The sequence below is a fragment of the Orycteropus afer genome, unplaced genomic scaffold, assembly GCF_000298275.1.
Source record: "Orycteropus afer afer isolate SDZICR_OR568_19922 unplaced genomic scaffold, OryAfe1.0 scaffold00013, whole genome shotgun sequence".
Classification (NCBI taxonomy): domain Eukaryota; kingdom Metazoa; phylum Chordata; class Mammalia; order Tubulidentata; family Orycteropodidae; genus Orycteropus; species Orycteropus afer.
Genome location: NW_006921600.1, coordinates 4,916,454 through 4,936,263, shown reverse-complemented (window position 1 = coordinate 4,936,263; position 19,810 = coordinate 4,916,454). Strand labels below are relative to the sequence as shown.

At 38.7% G+C, this 19,810-nt stretch overlaps 1 protein-coding gene across 1 annotated transcript in view; it reads right to left on the bottom strand.

Moving 5' to 3' along the window:
• Nucleotides 1-19,810, bottom strand: part of USH2A (usherin) — a 1,482,371-nt gene that overhangs the window by 506,448 nt on the left and 956,113 nt on the right. The window contains exons 38-39 of the mRNA XM_007952540.1: nt 5,780-5,930; nt 5,021-5,163 (exon numbers count right to left, since the gene is read on the bottom strand). Of these exons, the coding sequence (XP_007950731.1) occupies nt 5,021-5,163; nt 5,780-5,930 (294 nt within the window). The remainder of the gene's footprint in view (nt 1-5,020; nt 5,164-5,779; nt 5,931-19,810) is intronic.

The following is a 19,810-nucleotide window of genomic DNA, read 5'->3' as shown; positions in this document are numbered from 1 at the left end:
TATTAAAGGTAATGAAGCCTACTGAAGAGAAAAGTACATCAGGGTACCCAGATACTAGAATAATTCTCCTTATGACCAGATGTAATATAATAGTAAATACAGTAGTACTTAAATTTAGTAGTAATTAATTTCACTGTTTAGGTAGTAAGATATATCAGCCTACGTCTGAGCATATTCTAGTCAAAAATTATAAACAGCCTATTAGCAATGCAATTAACACATCAAAAAAAACTGTCTAAGTAAATCCACAGGGAAAAAAAGTACAAAACCCACTAAGTGTATTTAGTAATGCTTCTTAAATGAAGGCCTAAAATATAAGTGTGGAATTTTTACCTATAAATTTGGGGAAATCATCAAATATTTGAAGATCTTTTTAAAAATATGTGACAAGTAAATAGCTATTTTTATAGGCCCTCCTCGCCCCCCCCCCTTTTTTTGGAGGGCAGTAAGGGAATGATTTTTAGAAAACATCAGTAGGTTGATCTAATTGCTTGTTTGTGCCATGTATATTTATCATTACAATGACTGAAATAATCAGATATGCTATATTTCAGCCTTGTTACCTGGAAAACCTCAAGAGAAACAGATTAAATGACTCTTACTAGCCTATTATTGTTGTTGTTATGTGCCGTCGAGTTGGTCCCGACTCATAGCGACTGCGCCTTGGGTTTCCGAGGCAGTATCACTACGGAAGTAGATTGCCCCATCTTCCTTCCAGGTGTGGCTGGTGGGTTTGAACCACCAGCCTTCTGGTTAGCAGTCAAGTGCTTCAAGCACTACGCTACCAGATCTCCTCTTTCTAGCCTAGGGAATCCAAATTTTTAAGGAAAAGATAGGTTATCTTACATTTGACACAACAAGCAAAATAATATGCTCACATTTAAGCTGAGATTGAAAGAAATGTCCCTTCCCTGGCAACTACAATTTCTACATGTACATACTGTATAGAAAATATTTGTAAGCACAAAAATAGAGGGAACAATAATCTAACCCAGACAATGGTTATTCCTTGTTCAAGATACCAAAATTTTCAGCTGTTAGGTAAATATCTTCATTTTATTAATCACATATTCCCAAATCTAACACAATCTTAAGTATTTTTGTAAGGTACAGACATGCCAGTTGCTATTGGACTAGTAGCAGCCAATAATAATAATAAGAAGAAGAGTAATAATAATAAATTCCTGTGTTGTTTGTATTTAATTATCTGGTTGCAAATAGTTGAACACTACACTGACCAAGTTGGCTGGAACAACCATCTTTTATTAACATACATTTAACAGGATTTAAAATATTCATAGCAAATGTGTGTTATTATTATTTGACATCAGCACACTAGATTTTTAAAAATGCATAGAACTGTATATTGGTGGCACACAGATGTAAATGACAAATTATTTTGGGAAAAAAAAAAAAAACTATTAAAATTCCTCACAGCTCTTTTTTCTATCCCTGAGAACTTCTCTTTGCACCCAGACATTTACATCTCTGGCTGTAGCTCATTTCCTGCCTATATTCTACTTACGGTTTCAGCTGTGTCACAATCTTGATGAAAATCACTGTCTTAAAATATCAAACTAAAAATATTGCCAGGCATGACCTGTCAGGGCACAGGGAAGCATTGAGGCTATGGTTGATGCAGAAAGATGCCTGTTGATGGTGTGAAATTCAAATGTGGGCATGAGGTGATGTCTCTGTTACATTCTGTAAGATGATATGTGAAATTTCAACATTGGAAATTGCACTTTGGCAAGTGGGAGGTGCTGGCCAGGATCAAGTATAAAGTGCAATTCTGGCATGGAGCTGTCAGCATAGGTGGTTTTATAAGCAATACTTTGAAGTCTTGACAGAAAAACTGCTTGTGCCCAATGCCAATCATTCAGTCTTTGTCAACTCAATTGCACATCCTCTTAGAGATGGCATCCATCTCCAGTGACACCCAAAATATAGAGCACATTGTCAACTTGTCTCAGGAGTGAGACGGCACTGGTAACTTAACCTAAAAGGGTAAGTGGCCATCAGCTGGCCCTTTGTTAATGTGGATGAGTGTCAAGTGTGCACACAAAAGCACAGGAAGGAGTTCATCAGTATAAGGGAGAGTATTTAAATAAGAGTCCCTGGGAAGCGCAAACAGCTAAAACATTCACCTGCTAACTGAAAGATTAGTAGTGGAAGTCTGCCCAGAAGCACCTTGGAAGAAAGGCCTGGAAATCTACTTCTGAAAAATCAGACACTTGAAACTCTATAGAGCACAAGTCTACTCTGACGTAATGGGGTCACCATGAGTCAGAATTGAAGTGATGGTAATTGGTTATTTAAGTAAAAATGAGGGCTGGTTTCTTGAGTTGTCATATCCTATGTAATTAAGTGTTAATAACTCTTATATAAGAAAGATGAAGGATTAATACTTCTCACCTCAAATCCAGGACCCGAAAATCACAAAAATGACAAGGTCTTTGGGCATGTAATTCTAAGCACATACTTTTTACTCTGTAAGATTTCCTTTAGGTCCCTGGGTGGTTCAAATGGTGAAGTGCTCACCTCCTAGTCAAAAGATTGGCAGTTTGAACTGACCCAGAAGCTCCTCAGAAGATGGGCCCGGCTATCTGCTTCCAAAGGGTCACAGCTTTGAAAACCCTATGGAGCACTTCTACTGTGCACACATAGGTTCATCATGAGTTGGAATCTACTCTATGGCAAGTAACAACAGCAAAAATAACAAAAATTCTTTTATGGTAAGGTGAAATGGGAGATAAGTTGCTCAACAAAGGATGCTGTGCTAATTGGTTCTTTGAAGTGTTTTGGACTTTGTTAATTTATGTGCTACCATCTTGGTTGTAGATAAGAGGTCACGGAGGCTATACAATAACATGTATGGCCTGATTACCACTGAGGAAATCCAAGTGTTGCCCTTTCTCTATAGGAATGGATATTGCAGGTCCCAGAAAAAGGAGAGCCTTTCTTGTTGTCCCAATCTAGCATTCTATGGAGCCATCACTTCTGCAATGGCCTGAAAAATTATTTTTAGTTAACTTTTATTGAGTACCACCAAATACGCTGCTATAGGAAATAAAAAATACATATATTAAGTTATTTTTTAAAAAAATCTCTATTTTGAATATGAGATCTCAAGTTCTTTAATCTGTATTATAGGTGGTGACCACAAAGTCAGATTTCTCAGAGTGTATGTAACATTGCCTCTAAAACAAAGGTGGAAGCCTTGAATCAGTTTCTGTAGCATTGGTTCTGACTCACAGTCACTTCAGGATGTCAGAATAGAACTGTGTTGCGTAGGATTTTCAATGACAGTGATCTTTTGGAACTAGATCACCAGGATTTTCTTCTAAGGCACATTTGGGTGAACATGAACCACCAGCATTCAGTAAGGAGTCAAGTGCTTTAACCATTTGCACCATTCTTGAGTTGCACATGAATGCTTGCTGGATCTCCAGTACTATTTATTATACAGTTTACTAAATAGTCCCTTCAGATCACTATGACTGGATGTGCTCTTGTAAAGTGCCCAACTAATCCCCAGGAAGTAAGTTTAGACATTTTGGAAGAAAGGGTTAAGTATTCAAATTATCTTCTCTCTATATATTTTTTTAAATAAAACAAGCTTTAAAAAAGGTAAAATGCTCTACTATGTTTCATTTGATATCTTGTTACTAAAATAATGATTGTAGAAATAAAATTATATAGAGACATACCTTGTTTTCTTGTACATTGCTTTATTGGGCTTTGCAGATACTATGTTGTTTGCAAATTGAAAGTGTGTGGAAACCCTGCATCCAGTAAGTCTATTGGCATCATTTTTCCAAAAGCATGTTCTCACTTCATGTGTCTATGTTACATTTTAATAATTCTCACAATATTTCAAACTTTTTCATAATGCTATTTCATACTTGTGAGATTACAGTACATTCTAAACATAATTTTTATATGAAGTAGGATACAAAAAAATCACATGACTCACTTTATTGCAATATTTGCTTTATTGTGGGGGTTCTGGAAGAGAACTTGCAATATCTCCAAGGTATGACTGTAGTTAATGTAATGATTTATTTAATAGAATGACTATATTTTTATATAATAATCTGTTTCAAATATCATATCTTTTGATTAATATCTACCCATTTGAAAGTCACTTATGGCCTCATGGGACATAGAGGCAGCAGGGCAATTGGCCAATACAGCAAAATCTTTTAAGAAGTCCTTGATTAAAAGATTTGACAAAATAAACCATGTAAGTCTCATTGTTCAGAGATACAGCATCCCTATTCTCTTTGTGTACCATGATTTAATTTCCAACTTTCAAAAAAATTATATTTCCATATATATGCTTTTAGGGAGGTAATTTATATAAAAATATCATGATTATGCATTTATTTTATATACATAACCTAGTAAAAGTATATATAAGCAAATATAACTTTTTTATGAAAGAAAATCTAGAAAATTCTCTTTATTGGTTGAATAAGACAATTCCAATCTATCCCTTATAATACATGAAGAATCATTGTTAACAGATTGTACTCTGTTATCAGATTATATTATCAGAATATTGAGGCTAGTTTTTAGGTTCAAGTAAAAGTGCTACGGAATGTTCCCAGGAAACTGTTTAAAAAACACTTTAAACAGCTTCATGAAGTAAGGTCTATATTTCAATATCTTCTACCTGCCAGAATTCCTCCAAAACCTGAGCACTGTAACATTTGGTCATAGGGCAGGAGATGACAACTTTTCTCCTGCGGGGTACCTAGATGCACCATGAAGGACAGAATGAGGCCATATCATAATTTATTGTGAATACATCTTCCTGTCTGTAGACCTAATCTTTCAGTCCTCCAAACCCAAATTTTTCTTCTCTCTTGAGATTTCTCCCCCACCCCAGAAAAGATTACTAAATCTTTTACTAAAGATCAAGGAAATAGACATTTCTTAGCTTTGGATAAACTGAAGACATTTAAAACTCCCCAGTGTAGAGGACATTTGGCTGTGTACTGTTCAGGACACTTACTGTCTTCCATGGTCAGGAATGGAATCCAAGAACTATGCACATTGCCAAATGCATTGGAGGCAACCAGCCGAAATTCATACTCTGTGTACGGTTGGAGATCTCTCACTTCATAGCTTAATGATGCAGAAGGCTTGGAAAATAACCTATATGGAGAAGAAATGGTTATTAGGAAGGTTCAGACATTCAAACAGATAAAAAAGACAAACAAAAATCTCACTGCAAAAATTTTCAGAGGATGTCAGCACACATTCAAGTACTGTAATTTTCAGTCATCGAATAGCATCTCTTTTAAAATAAGTGGTCGTTTGGCTGAGGGTCTGTAATCTTGTGTTTATATAAGATGTAAATTCTGTAGTATTGAGACTGATTGCCATGTGGTATCTGTATAGGTATTATAATTTTCCATACATCACTCATGCAGCATTCTATTGGGTTCAAATGCATCTCTACTTTATTAAATACATGTTTTAAACACTTTATTAACTACATGTATTAAATACATCTCTACTTTATTAAATACAAGATAAAGATCAATAAATCTTATTTTAGATGCTATATAAATTTTAATAGTGGATATCTCTGTAAAGAAAATAATTCCTCCCTAGGTTGTTAGCTTGTACTTTGCTTCAACTTTTAAAAGGTAGCCTATATTTGTGGCAAAGGAGAACTGACTTATTCTTCAGAAATTAAGGTAATAAAAATTAGATCTATATTGTACACTCAGATAACATAGCATGATGATCCAAATGGAATGCTCACTCTAGAAATTCATGGGTGGAGTGGCCAGGCCTCATCTGGAGTTGGTATCTGGGAGAGCCGGGAGCGTTGTTACGAACTGGTGTAGACCAGACAACCTGAAGACTGGTTGGAGTGGCAGATGAAAGCCTTGGAGGCAGCACGCCATCTGGAGCTGTCGACAACCACAGATGAATTAGAGCAGAGAAAACGGTGAAGAACATATGCTGGATGAAATAGAAATGCTCCATATACTGGAAAAACTGTTCCTCAGGATCAACAACAATGTTAAACATAGTCCATTTAGTTTAACATTTTCGTTCCTGAACTACTGTACTTCCTAATTGTTCATTTCAACACAATTAAATTATTATATAAGCCAGCCCCAAAACAATAAGACAAGTTAATATGCAACACATTCCACCAGTACTTCTGCTTACCTAATTGAAAACAGGTAGAGGATTTAGTAAAGCAAATATTAAAGTACCATTTAAAATTAACTCTTTGTTCAATAGACCAAGCAAACTAATATTGAAATAGTCCAGATCTTATATTCTTTCCATCTAGCTCAGCCATTGCCATCTTAATCACACCACCACATACAAAGCAAGAGGGTAGTGGTGGTTCAATGGTAAAATTCTCATCTTCCGTGTGGAAAACCCAGGTTTGAGTCCCAGCCAATGCACTCACAATATAGCCACTATTTGTCTGTTAGTGGAGGCTTATGCAAGCTGTGGTGTTGAAAAGGTTTCAGGGGGAATTCCAAACTAAGACAGGCCAGAAAGAAAAGACTGGCCATCTACCTCCAAAAGACAGTCAATAGTCTGAAACTTTGTGCACAGGGGCTCTGTGAGCCATCTCCATGACAGCTAACCACCACAACACATAAAACAATCTGCTGCTTTCTTTTTTTTTCCCTTGAGGAACAGAAGTTTGCTGAAATTGGGTTTTTCTGAATGATGAATATACATGATTGGCTGACAGAGCACACTCCAGCCTTAATTTTTCACCCATGAAAATATGAAACCAAAAACTAAACCAAAACTAATGCCATCAAGACGTTTGAGACTCATAGAGACCCTATAAAACAGGGTAGAACTGCCCCATAGGGTTTCCAATGCTTTAAATCATTACAGAAATAGGTTGCCTTATCTTCCTTCCCCAGAGTGGCTCGAACCACTGACTTTTTGGTTAGCAGTTGAATGTGTTAACTACTGCACCTCCAGAGCTCCTGCAAATATAAAAACCATAATCTTCTTTAGAAGACTTGGTGGTGCAGTGGTTAAGTGATCAGCTGCTAACTGAAAAGTTGGCAGTATGAATCCACCAGTCACTCACGGGGAGAAAGATGCAGCAGTCTGCTTCCGAAAACATTACAGCCTTGGAAACGGTACAGGGCAATTCTACCTTTTGCTGCAGAGTGGCTAGAAATTGGAATTGACTCAATGACAGAGGGTATGGATATAAATTTTTCCTCATTTGTTTTAAATAGTCAGTTGATCCTTCTCACTTTGCCCTCCTGTTATTCAAATACATTATAAATTGCATATTATGTTACTTTTCCTAGTCTAGTTGAACCTCTTGCAAATTGTCCTGAATTTAGCATAATGGTTAGATAAAATATATCAGAGAAATGCATTTTAATAGTTCTATAGAGTTTAACGGGAGCTCTGGTGGTGTAGTGCCTAAGGCATTTGACTGCTAACCAGAACGCTGGTCGTTCAAACCCCCCAGCCACTCCTCAGAAGGAAGGTTTGGCAATCTATTTCCGTAGTGATACCACCTCGGAAACCCAAGGAGGGGTCGCTATGAGTCAGATCCAACTCGAGGGCAGTGGGATGGGTTTAGAGCTTAACAAGGAGCTCTAGTGGTGCCTCAGTTAAGGCATTTAGGTGCTAACCAAAAGTTTAGGGGTTCAAACTCACTAGCTGCTCAGCAGGAGAAAGATGAGGCGGTCTGATTCTGTAAAAGATTAAAGTCATGGAAACCCTATGGGGGTCACTTTCAGTCAGAATCTACTTCATGGCAGTGACTTTGGTTTTGGTATAGAATTTAACAGTAATAAGTGAAACTAAATCCTATTCCTTTTTTTTTTTTTAATGACAAGATACTTTTGTTTGTTGAATTAACTTTTTGAACAGGTATAACTTGAATGAATCTCTTATATCAGTATTTGTTACAAACCAGTCAGAAACTCAAAAGCACAGATTTTGGAGGTAAGAAAAATCACCTAGCAACTCTGAGACTATTTTCTCATTTTAAAAATGGGAATAATAATATTTCCGTTATTGTTGAGAGATAATGTAAGTAAAATACTTTATTTTGGGTTACAGTAATTATTAAATAATTATTAATTATGATTGTTGTAGGTCCCATTGAGTTGCTTTTGACTGATAGTGACCCCATATGACAAAGAAGAACTGCCCCATACCATTTTGTAGGCTGCAATCTTTCTGGAAGAAGATAGGTCTTTTTCCCACAGAACTGCAGGGTGGGATCAAATCACCAACCTTTCCATTAGATACCATTGTGTCATCAGGGCTCCTTTAGCTATTATTATTATTATTACTATTATTATTCTCACTGCCATCAAGTCAATTCTGGCTCATAGTGACCCTCATTGGGTTTCCAGATGCAGACTGCCCCATCTTTCTTCTGCACTGCAACTGGTGGGTTCGAACCACTGAGCTTTTGGTAGCAGCCAAAAACCTTAACTACTACACTACCAGAGCTCCTTGTTGTTGTTGTTATTGTTGTTAGGTGCCATCCAGTCATCTCCGACTCATAGCGACCCTATGCACAGCAGAATGAAACACTGCCTGGTCTTATGCCAGTTCCACAATCCTTGCTATATCTGAGCCCATCATTGTAGCCACTGTGCCAATTCATCTTGTTGAGGGCCTGACCCTTTTTTGTTGACCCTCCACTTTACCAAGCATGATATCCTTCTCCAGAGAATGGTTCCTTCTGACAACATGACCAAAGTAGGTGAGACGAAGTCTGGCCATTCTCTTTTCCAAGGTTCTAGCTGCACTTCTTCCAGGACAGATTTGTTAGTTCTTTTAGCAGTCCATGGTACTTTCAGCATTCTTCACCAACATCAACTTAAAAGCATCAACTTTTCTTTGGTCTTCCTTATTTGTCCAGCTCTCACATGCATATGAGGTGATTGAAATAACTATGTGTCAGGGGCACCTTAGTCTTCAGGGAGATATCTTTGCTCTTCAGCACTTTAAACAGGTCTTTTGCAGCAAATTTGCCCAATGCTATACAGCATGTGATATCTTGACTGCAGCTTCCATTTGTGTTGATTGTAAAAACAAATAATATGAAATCTTTGACAACTTCAGCTTTTTCTCACTCATTATGATGCTGTCTATTGGTCCAGTTGTGAGAATTTTTGCTTTCTTTATAATGAGGTGCAAACTGCAGACTGTAGTCTTCAATCTTCATCAATAAGTGCTTAAGTCATCCTCACTTTCAGCAAGCAAAGTTGTGTCATCAGCCTATGGTAGGTTGTTCATGAGTCTCCCTCAAATCCTGATGCTACATTCTTCTTCATATAGTCCAGCTTCTTGGATCATTTGCTCAGCATATAGACTGAATAAGTATGGTGAAAGGATACAACCCTGACTCACTTCCTTCTTGATTTTAAACTATGCAGTGTCCCCTTGTTCAGTATGAATAACAGCCTCCTGGTCTATCTACAAGTTCCTCATGAGTACAATTAAATGTTCTAGAATTCCCATTCTTCTGAATGTTATCCACAATTTGTTATGATCCACACAATCTAATGCTTTTGCATAGTCAATGAAACACAAGTAAACATCTTTGTGTGAGCAAGGAAGGAGAGGTAGGGATCCAGGTAAGGCTGAGTGTGCAGGCCAAGCCCCTCCCAAGTGGCAGGACAGCAGAGAAAACCTGGGGTGGGGTGGGGACCAGGACAGAGTGAGGAAGCAGAGACAGGGACCCAGGTAAAGCTGGGGACCCAGGCAATGCCCTGCCCAAGCAGCTGGAAAGAGGTAAGGATCTACGGAAGGGGAAGGTGGGAGGATGGAGAGGTTTTGACAAGCTAACAGAGACAAACTTGTCTGTAAGTTTTTCCTACTGTGGTGGCATGTTGCTGTGAGGCTTAAGGCTGTGCCACCGGTGTCTCAAACCCAGGAGGGTTTGCACATGGTGCACAGGTCTCAACAGCTTACAGACTGAGACAGACTAGGAAGAAGGAGGAGGCCAACCACTTGTCAAAGAATTGGCCAGGGAAAACCTTATGAGTAGCAGAGAAACACTGTCTGATACATTACTGTGCAACTTTATGAATAGCCCAGTGTCCAATACAGTGCAGGAGGATAAGCCATTTAATTCAGAAGGCTCTCAAAATAGGACCAGAACAGAGCTGCATCATCAGAATAGAACAGCCTTAATGATATAGATAAGGTAAAGCTTTCAAGGCCTCCATTTGCTCATGTAGCATAACTCAAATTGAGGAGAAGCACCTGCAAACACCCATTAATAATTGGAATATGGAATGTACAAAGCATGAATCTAGGAAAATTGGAAGTTGTCAAAAGTGAAATGGAGCACATAAAGATTGATATTCTAAGCATTAGTGAGCTTAGACTGGTTTTGGCCATTTTGAATCAGACCACTATGTGATCTACTATACTGGAAATGACAATTTGAAGAGGAATGGCGTGACATTCGTCATCACAAAGGATGTTTCAAGATATGTCCTGAAGTAAATGCTATCAGGGATAGGGTAATATCCAAATGCCTACAAGGAAGACCCGTTAATACTACTATTATTCAAATTTATGCACCAACTACCAAAGCCAAAGATGAGGAAAATGAAGATTTTTATCAGCTTCTGCAGTCTTAAATTGACCGAATATGCAATCAGAATGTGTTAATTATCACTGGTGACTGGAATGCAGAAGTTGGGAACTAAGAAGAATCACCAGTAGTTGGAAAATTTGGCCTTGGTGATAGAAATGATGCTAGAAATCACATGGTAGAATTTTGCAAGACCAACGACTTATTCATTGCAAACACCATTTTTCAACAACACAAATGGTGACTATACACGAGAATTTCACCAGATGGAACACACAGGAATCAGAATGACTACATCTGTGGCAAGAGGTGATGGAAAAGCTCAATATCTTCAGCCAAAACCAGGCCAGGAGCTGATAGTGGGACAGACCATCAACTGTTCACATACAACTTGAAATTAAAGACAGTTAAAACAAGTCCACAGGAGCCAAAATATGATTTTGATTATATCCCTCCTGAATTTAGAGACCATCTAAAGAATAGATTTGATGCATTGAACACCAATGACTGAAAACCAGAAGAATTGTGGTATGACATCAAGAACATCATCCATGAGGAAAGCAAGAGGTCACTAAAAAGATGAGAAAAGAAGAAAAGACCAAAATGGATGACAGAGGAGACTCTGAAACTTGCCCTTGAGAAGAGAGTAGCTAAAGCAAATGGAAGAAATGACAAGATAAAAAAGCTGAACAGAAGATTTCATAGAGCAGCTCGAGCAGACAAAGACAATTACTATAATGAATTGTGCAAAGACTTGGGATTAGAAAACCAAAAGGGAAGAACACACTCAGCATTTCTCAAGTTGAAAGAACTGAGGAAAAATTTAAGCCTCAAGTTGCAATATTGAGAGATTCTGTGGGCAAAATATTGAATGATGCAGGAAATATCAAAAGAAGATGAAAGGAATACACAGTCACTGAACCAAAAAGAACTGGTAGATCTTCATCCATTTCAGGAGGTGGCATATGATCAAGGACCAATGCTACTGAAGGAAGAAGTCAAAAGTTTGCTGAAGGAACTGGCGAAGAACAAGGGTCCAGGAATTGACAGAATACCCATTGAGATGTTTCAACAAACAGATGCCCCAGTGGAGGCACTCACTTGGCTATGCCAAGAGATTTGGAAGACAGCTACTTGGACAACTAACTGGAAGAGATTCATATTTGTACCCATTCCAAAGAAAGGTGATCCCACAGAATGTGGAAATTATTGAACGATATCATTAATATCACACTCAAGTAAGATATTACTGAAGATAATTCAAAAACATTTGCAGCGGTATATTGACAGAGAACTTCCAGAGGTGCAAGATGGAGTCAGAAGAAAATGTGGAACAAGGGATATCATAGCTGCTGTCAGATGGATCCTGGCTCAAAGCAAAGAATGTTTACTTGTGTTTTATTGACTATGCAAAGGCATTTGATCGTGTAGATCATAACAAATTGTGGATAGCATTGAGAAGAATGGGAATTCCAAAACACCTGATTATGCTTATGAGGAATCTGGACATTGGCCAGGAGGCTGTTGTTCAAACAACAAATCAAGAAGGAAGTGAGTCAGGGTTATATCCTTTCACCATACTTACTCAGTTTGTATGCTGAGCAAATGATCTGAGAAGCTGGTCTATATGAAGAAGAATGTGGCATCAGGCTTTGAGGGAGACTCATTAACAACCTATGATAGGCTGATGACACAACTTTGCTTGCTGAAAGTGAGGATGACTTGAAGCTCTTACTGATGAAGATTGAAGACTATAGTCTGCAGTTTGCACCTCATTATAAAGAAAGCAAAAATCCTCACAACTGGACCTATAAGCAGCATCATGATAAATGGAGACAAGATTGAAGTTGTCAAAGGCTTCACATTGCTTCGTTCTACAATCTATGCCAATGGCAGCAGCAGTCAGGACTTAAGATGACGTATAGCACTGGGCAATTTGGCCATAAGGGACCCCTTTCAAGTGCTGAGGAGCAAGGATGTCTCCTTGAGGACTAAGGTGCGCCTGACACAAACCAAGATATTTTCAATCACCACCTATGCATGTGAGTGAGAGCTGGATAATGAATAAGGAAGACCAAAGAAGAATTGATACTTTTTGAGTTGTGATGCTGGCAAAGAATGCTGAAAGTACCGTGGACTGCTAAAAGAACCAACAGATCTGTCCCGGAGGAAGTGCAGCCAGAATGCTCCTTGGAAACAAGAGTGGCCAGACTTCATCTCACCTACTTTGGTCATGTTGTCAGAAGGGACCATTCCCTGGAGAAGGATGTCACGCTCGTTAAGATGGAGGATCAACGAAAGAGGGGAAGGCCCTCAAGAGCTGGACTGACACAGTGGTTGCAACGATGGCCTTAAGTATAGCAAGGATCATGGAGCTGGCGCAAGACCGGGTGGTGTTTCCTTCTGCTGTGCGTAGGGTTGCTATGAATTGGACTGACTCGACAGTGCCTAACCACAGCAACAACATCTTTCTGGTATTCTTTACTTTCAGCCAAGATCCATCTGACATCAGAAATGATATCCCTCATTCCATGTCCTCTTCTGAATACAGCTTGCACTTCTGGAAGTTCTTTGTCAATATACTACTGCAACCGTTTTTGAAGTATCTTGAATAAGATTTTACTTGCATGTGATATTAATGGTATTGTTTGATAAGTTTCACATTCTGTGGGAGCTCCTTACTATTATTATTATTATATTATTTTATATTTGGGACCTCTGGTGGTGTAGTGCTTAAGGCACCTGACAGCTCCCTGGAAGGTTCGTGGTTCAAACCCATCAGCCACTCTTCAGAAGGAAGATTGGGCAACCTATTTTGTCATAATACTTCCTTGGAAACCCAAGCAGGGGTCGCTATGAGTTAGAGTCGACTCGATGGCACATAACAACAACAACAACATTTTATATTTAAGTATATTATACATGTTTAAATAGGCACTCTTGTAGCGTAGTTCCTAAGGCACTTGACTGCTAACCAGAGGTTCAAACCCACCAGCCACTCCTTGGAAGGAAGGTTAGGCAATCTACTTCTGTAGTGATACAGCCTTGGAAACTTAAGGAGGGGTCACTATAGGTCAGATCTGACTCGACAGCAGTGAGTTTTGTTTTTTTTTTTTTTAAAGGAAGATCATTAGGCAATATCTGAGCAGAAACATGAATAAAGTGAGAGAGCTGGCCATTAGAATTCTTACAGGAAGAGAAATCCAGTCAGAGAGAATAGTAAGTTCTAAGGTCGTACTCATGTTTAAGGAACATTGGGAAGGGGGCAAGCAGATGTAGCTCAAAAAGGCTGTCTACAAGGGAGAGAGGAAGGAAAATAAGTCAGAAGGATAAGGAGGGTCCATATCATGAAAGTCTATGAAAATCAGAGTAGGAGCTTTGGATTTCATTCTAAATGGGTTAGGAACCACTGGAAGGTTTTGTCAAAGGAAGTGGTAAAATCTGACTCTAAAATTGTAATGACCACTCTGCTACAGGAGGGCAAGAGTCATAATAGAGACATCAACTACTGAAATATGGGCAATAGCAGATGGAATCTTAGATTCAAGGAATAGCAGTGAAGATGCTGATACATTTTGCTGTTCAGTTGAATGTGGAAAAATAAAAACCAAATCCACTGCCACTGAGTGGATTTTAACTCACAGTGACCCTATAGGACAAAGTAGAGTTGCTCCATAGGGTTTCCAAGGCTGTAAATCCTTATGGAAATAGACTACCTCATCTTTCTTCCATGGAACAGCTGGTGGATTTGAACTGCTGATCTTTTGGTTAGCAGCTGAATGCTCTAACCAGTATGCCACCAGAGCCCCTTGTTGAATGTAGACTTTATAGATAATAGAAAGAAGGGAGTCAAAGATGGCACCAAAACAACGGTTTTTGGCCCAAACACCTGAGTGGATATTGCTTCCATTACTGAGATAAGGAACAACAAGGGAAGAAATGGGTAATGGGGGAGATAAAGTGTTAATTTTTTTTTTTTTTTTTTAATTGTGATTTGGGTGAAAGTTTACAGAGCAAATTCACTTTCTATACAGCAACTCACATACACTTTGTCTCATGACATTGGCTACAATTTACCACAATGCACTTCCCCTCCCACTTCACAATTTCCCCTGTCCTTCCTTCCCATATTTACCTCTTCCCTGTGTCATTCCCTCCCATGCACTCCTACCCCCTGATTTGTATCCCTGTGAATGCCCAGCCCTTCTGTTCTCCCATGATTGATCTCTCCAAGGTGTGTATCTACCTACTGTAAATGTTGAGCACATATGCCTGTCTTTCGTTTGGCTGGAAGCCACAGGAGTGTGTTCAATTCCAGACCTAAAGTGCAACTAAGGGCCATAGTCTAAGTGGTTCCATCAGGCTCTCTCAGACTAGCAAACCTGGTCTTCTTCTTCTTCTTCTTTTTCCCCCCCTTTTATAGAGTTCTGTTTTGGCTAAGTTACATGTATGAGGCCTACTATGTGTCTTAATGGAGATACCAAGAAAGCAGTTGCAGATGTGAGTTTGGATATGATTTGTAATATTGTATTTAAAGGCTATTGAACAATATCATTAATATCACATGCAAGTAAATTTTGCTGAAGATCATATGAAAATAGTTCCAGCAGTATATTGATAGAGAACTTCCAGAAATTCAAGCTGGATTCAGAAGAGGAGGTGAATTAAGGGATATCACTGCTGCTGTCAGATGGATGTAGACAGAAAGCAAAGAATACAAGAAACATGTTTACCTATGTTTTATTGACTATGCAAAGGCATTCTACTGTGTGGAGCATAACAAATAATGAATAACATTGTGAAGAATGGGAATTCTGGAACACTTAACTGTGCTAATGAGGAACCTGTACATAGACCAAGAGGCTGCTGCTCAAACAGAACAAGGGGATATTGCATGATTTAAAATCACGGAGGGTGTGCATTAGGGGTGTATCCTTTCACCATACTTATTCAATCTATGTGCTGAGCAAATAATCTAAAAAACTGATTACATGAAGAAGAATGTGGCAAGAAGATTGGGAACTCTGGTGGTATAGTGCTGAAGGGGAAGACTAATTAACAACCTGCAATATGCAGATGACACAATCTTGTGCTGAAAGTATAGATGACTTAAAGCACTTACTGATGAAGATCAAAGGTCACAGTATGGTCAGAGACCTCAACATAAAAAAAACACAAAAGTCCTCATGACTGAACCAATAAGTAACATTGCTATAAATGGAAAAGACTGAGGTTGTCAAGCATTTCATTTTCCTTGGTTTCAAAATCAACACACATAGAGCAGCTAGTGAATAAATCAGACATCATATCACACTGGGCAAGTCTGCTGCAAAAGACCTCTTTAAAGCTTTGAAGAGCAAAGTTATCACTTTGAAGACTAAGGTGCATCTAACTCAAGCCATGGTATTTTCAATCCCTTAATATGCATGGACAATCTACTTCTGTAGTGATACTGTCTCGGAAACCCAGGGAGGGTTGCTATGAGTTGGACAGGACTCAATGGCAGTAAGTTAAGTTAATATGCATGTGAAAGCTGGATAATGAATAAGGAAGACCAAAAAATAGTCAAGACTTTTGAAATGTGTTGGTGAAGAATACTGAAAATATCATAGACTGCCCAAGAAATGAACAAATATGTCCTGGAAGAAGTGCAGCCAGAATCTTCCTTAGAATTGAGAATGACCAGACTCTATCTCACCCACATTGGTCATGTTATCAGAAAGGACCAATCCCTGGAGAAGGATATCATGCTTGGTGAAGTAGAGGGTCAGCAGAAAAGGGAAAGATCTTCAGTGAGATGGACTAACACAGTGGCTACAACAATGGGCTCAAACATAGCAAGGATTTTGAGGATGATGCAGGATCAGGCACTGTTTTGTTCTGTTGTACATAGGGTTGCTATGAGTTAGAGCTGACTCAATGGCACCTCACATCAACAAGACCTTTTAAATGCTGAGACTTCATGAGATATTCTAGGGACTGAGCATAGAAAGAGCAGAGATGATATCTAAGAATTGAGCCCTGGGATCCAAAAATCTGATATCAGGAGGACCATTCTTCAGCAAAGGAAATTGAGAAGGAGAGGTCAGTAAGGGAGGAGAAAAACAAAGAAAAAGTGGCATCCTGGAAGCCAAATAAAGAGGACATATCAAAAAGTAACTGTGTCAAATGTTGCTGATAATGTAAGAATAAGATAGAGTTAAACTGTGCATTTGTCCAAACAGAGGTGTTTGGTAAACTTAAGAACAAGTGCAGTTCAGTGGTGAGCATGGCTGTCTGATTAGAGAAGGTTGAGAAGTGAGTAAGAGGAGAGTGACTGGGTAAAGTGAACATGAACAATTCTTGGAGGGCTCTTGTTCAAAGAAAATGGGGTGGCAACTAGGGAAGTTCACAGTATCAAAAGGAAATTTTCTAAAAATGGAGTATGTTACTGCATGTGTGCATGTTTATTGGAATGGTCCAGTAGCAAGTGGGTGAAATGATAGCTAAGAAAAGAAAGAATAATTGTCAGAGCAAAGTCTTTATGTAGGAGAGAGAGGGAAGAACCTGTGTACATGTACAGTGGTTGGCTATTAAATAGAGTAAGGATAGCCCATCCATTGGGCAGAAGTGAATGCAAAGAGTTCCAGTAAGATGGCAGAATAGGCAGAAAGACTGCACAGACCCTCTTCAACAAAGAAAAGGGGGGCTAACAGAGCTACAGAAGATAATCCTGGAGCCCTGAGCTTTGAAGGGAAGGATATAGAAGTGAACTAAACTCCAACTAGTAGAGTTTTGCTTGCATGAAAACACCAAAAAAGGAGACATGATCCTGATGGCACAGACAGCTTGGATACTGCTGAGTGGTGCCAGGACCTAAGAAATAACCTAAAAATCAGCCCTGCTGACAGGGGCTGCATGGAGGACTGCACTGGTGGCTGGTGAATAAAAGGGGAAGCAGTGAAGAAGAAGGCGGGCTGAGCTGTTGTGGACTTTAGCCTGTCTGAAGGGCGCAGCCATTTTGAATGTTTATAAGTGGTTGGGCCATTTTAGATATTTAAAGCAACAGCATTCTGCCAGATTCCAAGGACTTAAGAATAGGCTCCACTTGCTGGGAATAAGGACAATCTGGACACCAGTGAATGGAAAGGTGCAATATTCCCCTTGTTACTCTTATACCCCACACCCTCTGGGTGAATAGAGGTGTGGCCATCCCTCACTTCTACCCATCTTCTGGGCCAGCAGGAATTCCATCCCAGTCTGTGTGCTTGGACAAAGCCTGGGTCCCCTGACCCCCCCTGCCCAGCTTTTTTTTTTCCTTTTTTTTTTTTTTAATAGTTTGTTTTTGTCTGTTTTGAAATTATTATTATTATTATTATTATTTTCCTTTTTATTATTACTCTTTATTCTTCCTTTCTCAGGTTCGTTTTCAGCTTTTTCTCTCTTCCCTATTCCTAGTTCTCCACCCCCCCCCTTTTTTTCATGGTTAACCCCATTCCTTGTTTTTCTTTTTGCATTTTTCCCATTTTTTCTTCTTTATTCTTCTACTCTACATTTTGTCTCTTACTGCCCTCTCCCCAGATGTTGCTTTTTTTTATTCTTTTTCTTTTTTTTTGGTGATTATTCTTATGTGTTTACACAGTGTGCTTTTTGTTCATGTGCCTTTACTTTTTTTATGGTTATTTGATTGTTGTTTTTTTGTTTTTGTCTAACTGAGTGGGAGACAGCAACAGTGCTCCTACAACACACCTACACTCACACCTCCTGCAGCTTCACTAATTGAGTGAGAGCCACCAATTCCTTCTCCAGCAAGTGGCAAACAATAAAAAAAACACCAAAAATTAAAAAAAAGAAAAATCTGGGCAGGGTGGGGTGGGGACCCAGGCATCGTGGCAGGATATAAGATCAATGTCCAAAAATCATTTGGATTCCTCTACACCACCAAAGAGTTCACTGAAAAAGAAATAAGGAAATCAATACCATTTACAATAGCTATCAAAAATATGCATATACCTGGAAATACATCTTCCCAGGGACACAAAAGACCTATACAAAGAAAAGAATAAAAGACTACTTCAAGAAACTGTAAGAGATCTACATAAATGGAAGAACATTCCATGCTTGTGCATAGGAAGATTGAACATTGTAAAAATGTCAATTCTACCCAAAGCAATCTATACATTCAATGCAATCCCAATCCAGATCCCATCAACATTCTTTAAGGATATGGAAAAACCAATCACTAACTTTATATGGAAAGGAAAAAGACCTTAGATAAGCAAAGCACTATTGAAGAAGAAGAAAGTAGGTCTCACACTGCTGGATCTCAAAACCTATTATACAGACACAGTAGTCAAAACTGCCTGGTATCGGTATAATGACACACACATAGACCAATGGAATAGAATTGAGAACCCAGAAATAGATCCATCCAAAGGGCTGAAATCCATTAAATGGAGAAGAGAATGTCTGTTAATAAATGGTGCTGGTGAAACTGGATATCCATTTGCAGAAAAATGAAACAATGTCTGTACCTCACACTATACACAAAAACTAATTCCAGATAGAACAAAGACTTAAATGTAAAGCATAAAACTATAAAGTTCCTCAAGGAAAAACTAGGGACAAATCAAGGGGCCCTAATATATGGCATAGGAGCTCTGGTGGCATAGTGCCTAAGGTATTTGACTGCTAACCAGAGGGCTGGTAGTTCAAACCCACTAGCCATTCCTCTGAAGGAAGGTTGAGAAATCTATTTCCATAGTGATACCACCTCAGAAACTCAAGGAGGGGTCTCTATGAGTCAGGTCTGACTCCATGGCAGTGAGTTTGGTTTATTTTTTACTATATGGCATAAATAGACTATCAAGCATAATACAAAATGCACAAACAGTAGAAAAGAAACTAGATGAAAGGGACCTTCTAAAAATTAAATTTTTATGTGCTTCCAAGGACTTCTCCAAAACAGTCAAATGAGAACCTATAGATTGGGAAAAAATATTTGGCAATGACATAGACTGGTACAAGGGACTTATCTCTAGAATTTATAGAAAACTTCAATACCTCAACATTAAAAAGACAAAAAATCGAAGATGGCAGACTAGGCAGAAGGATTGCACAGACCCTCTTCAACAAAGAAAAGGGAAACCAATTAACACAGACATAGAAGATAATCTTGGACCCTTGAGCCTTGAAGGGAAGGATGCAGAATTGGACTAAACCCCAACTAGCAGAAGAATTTGC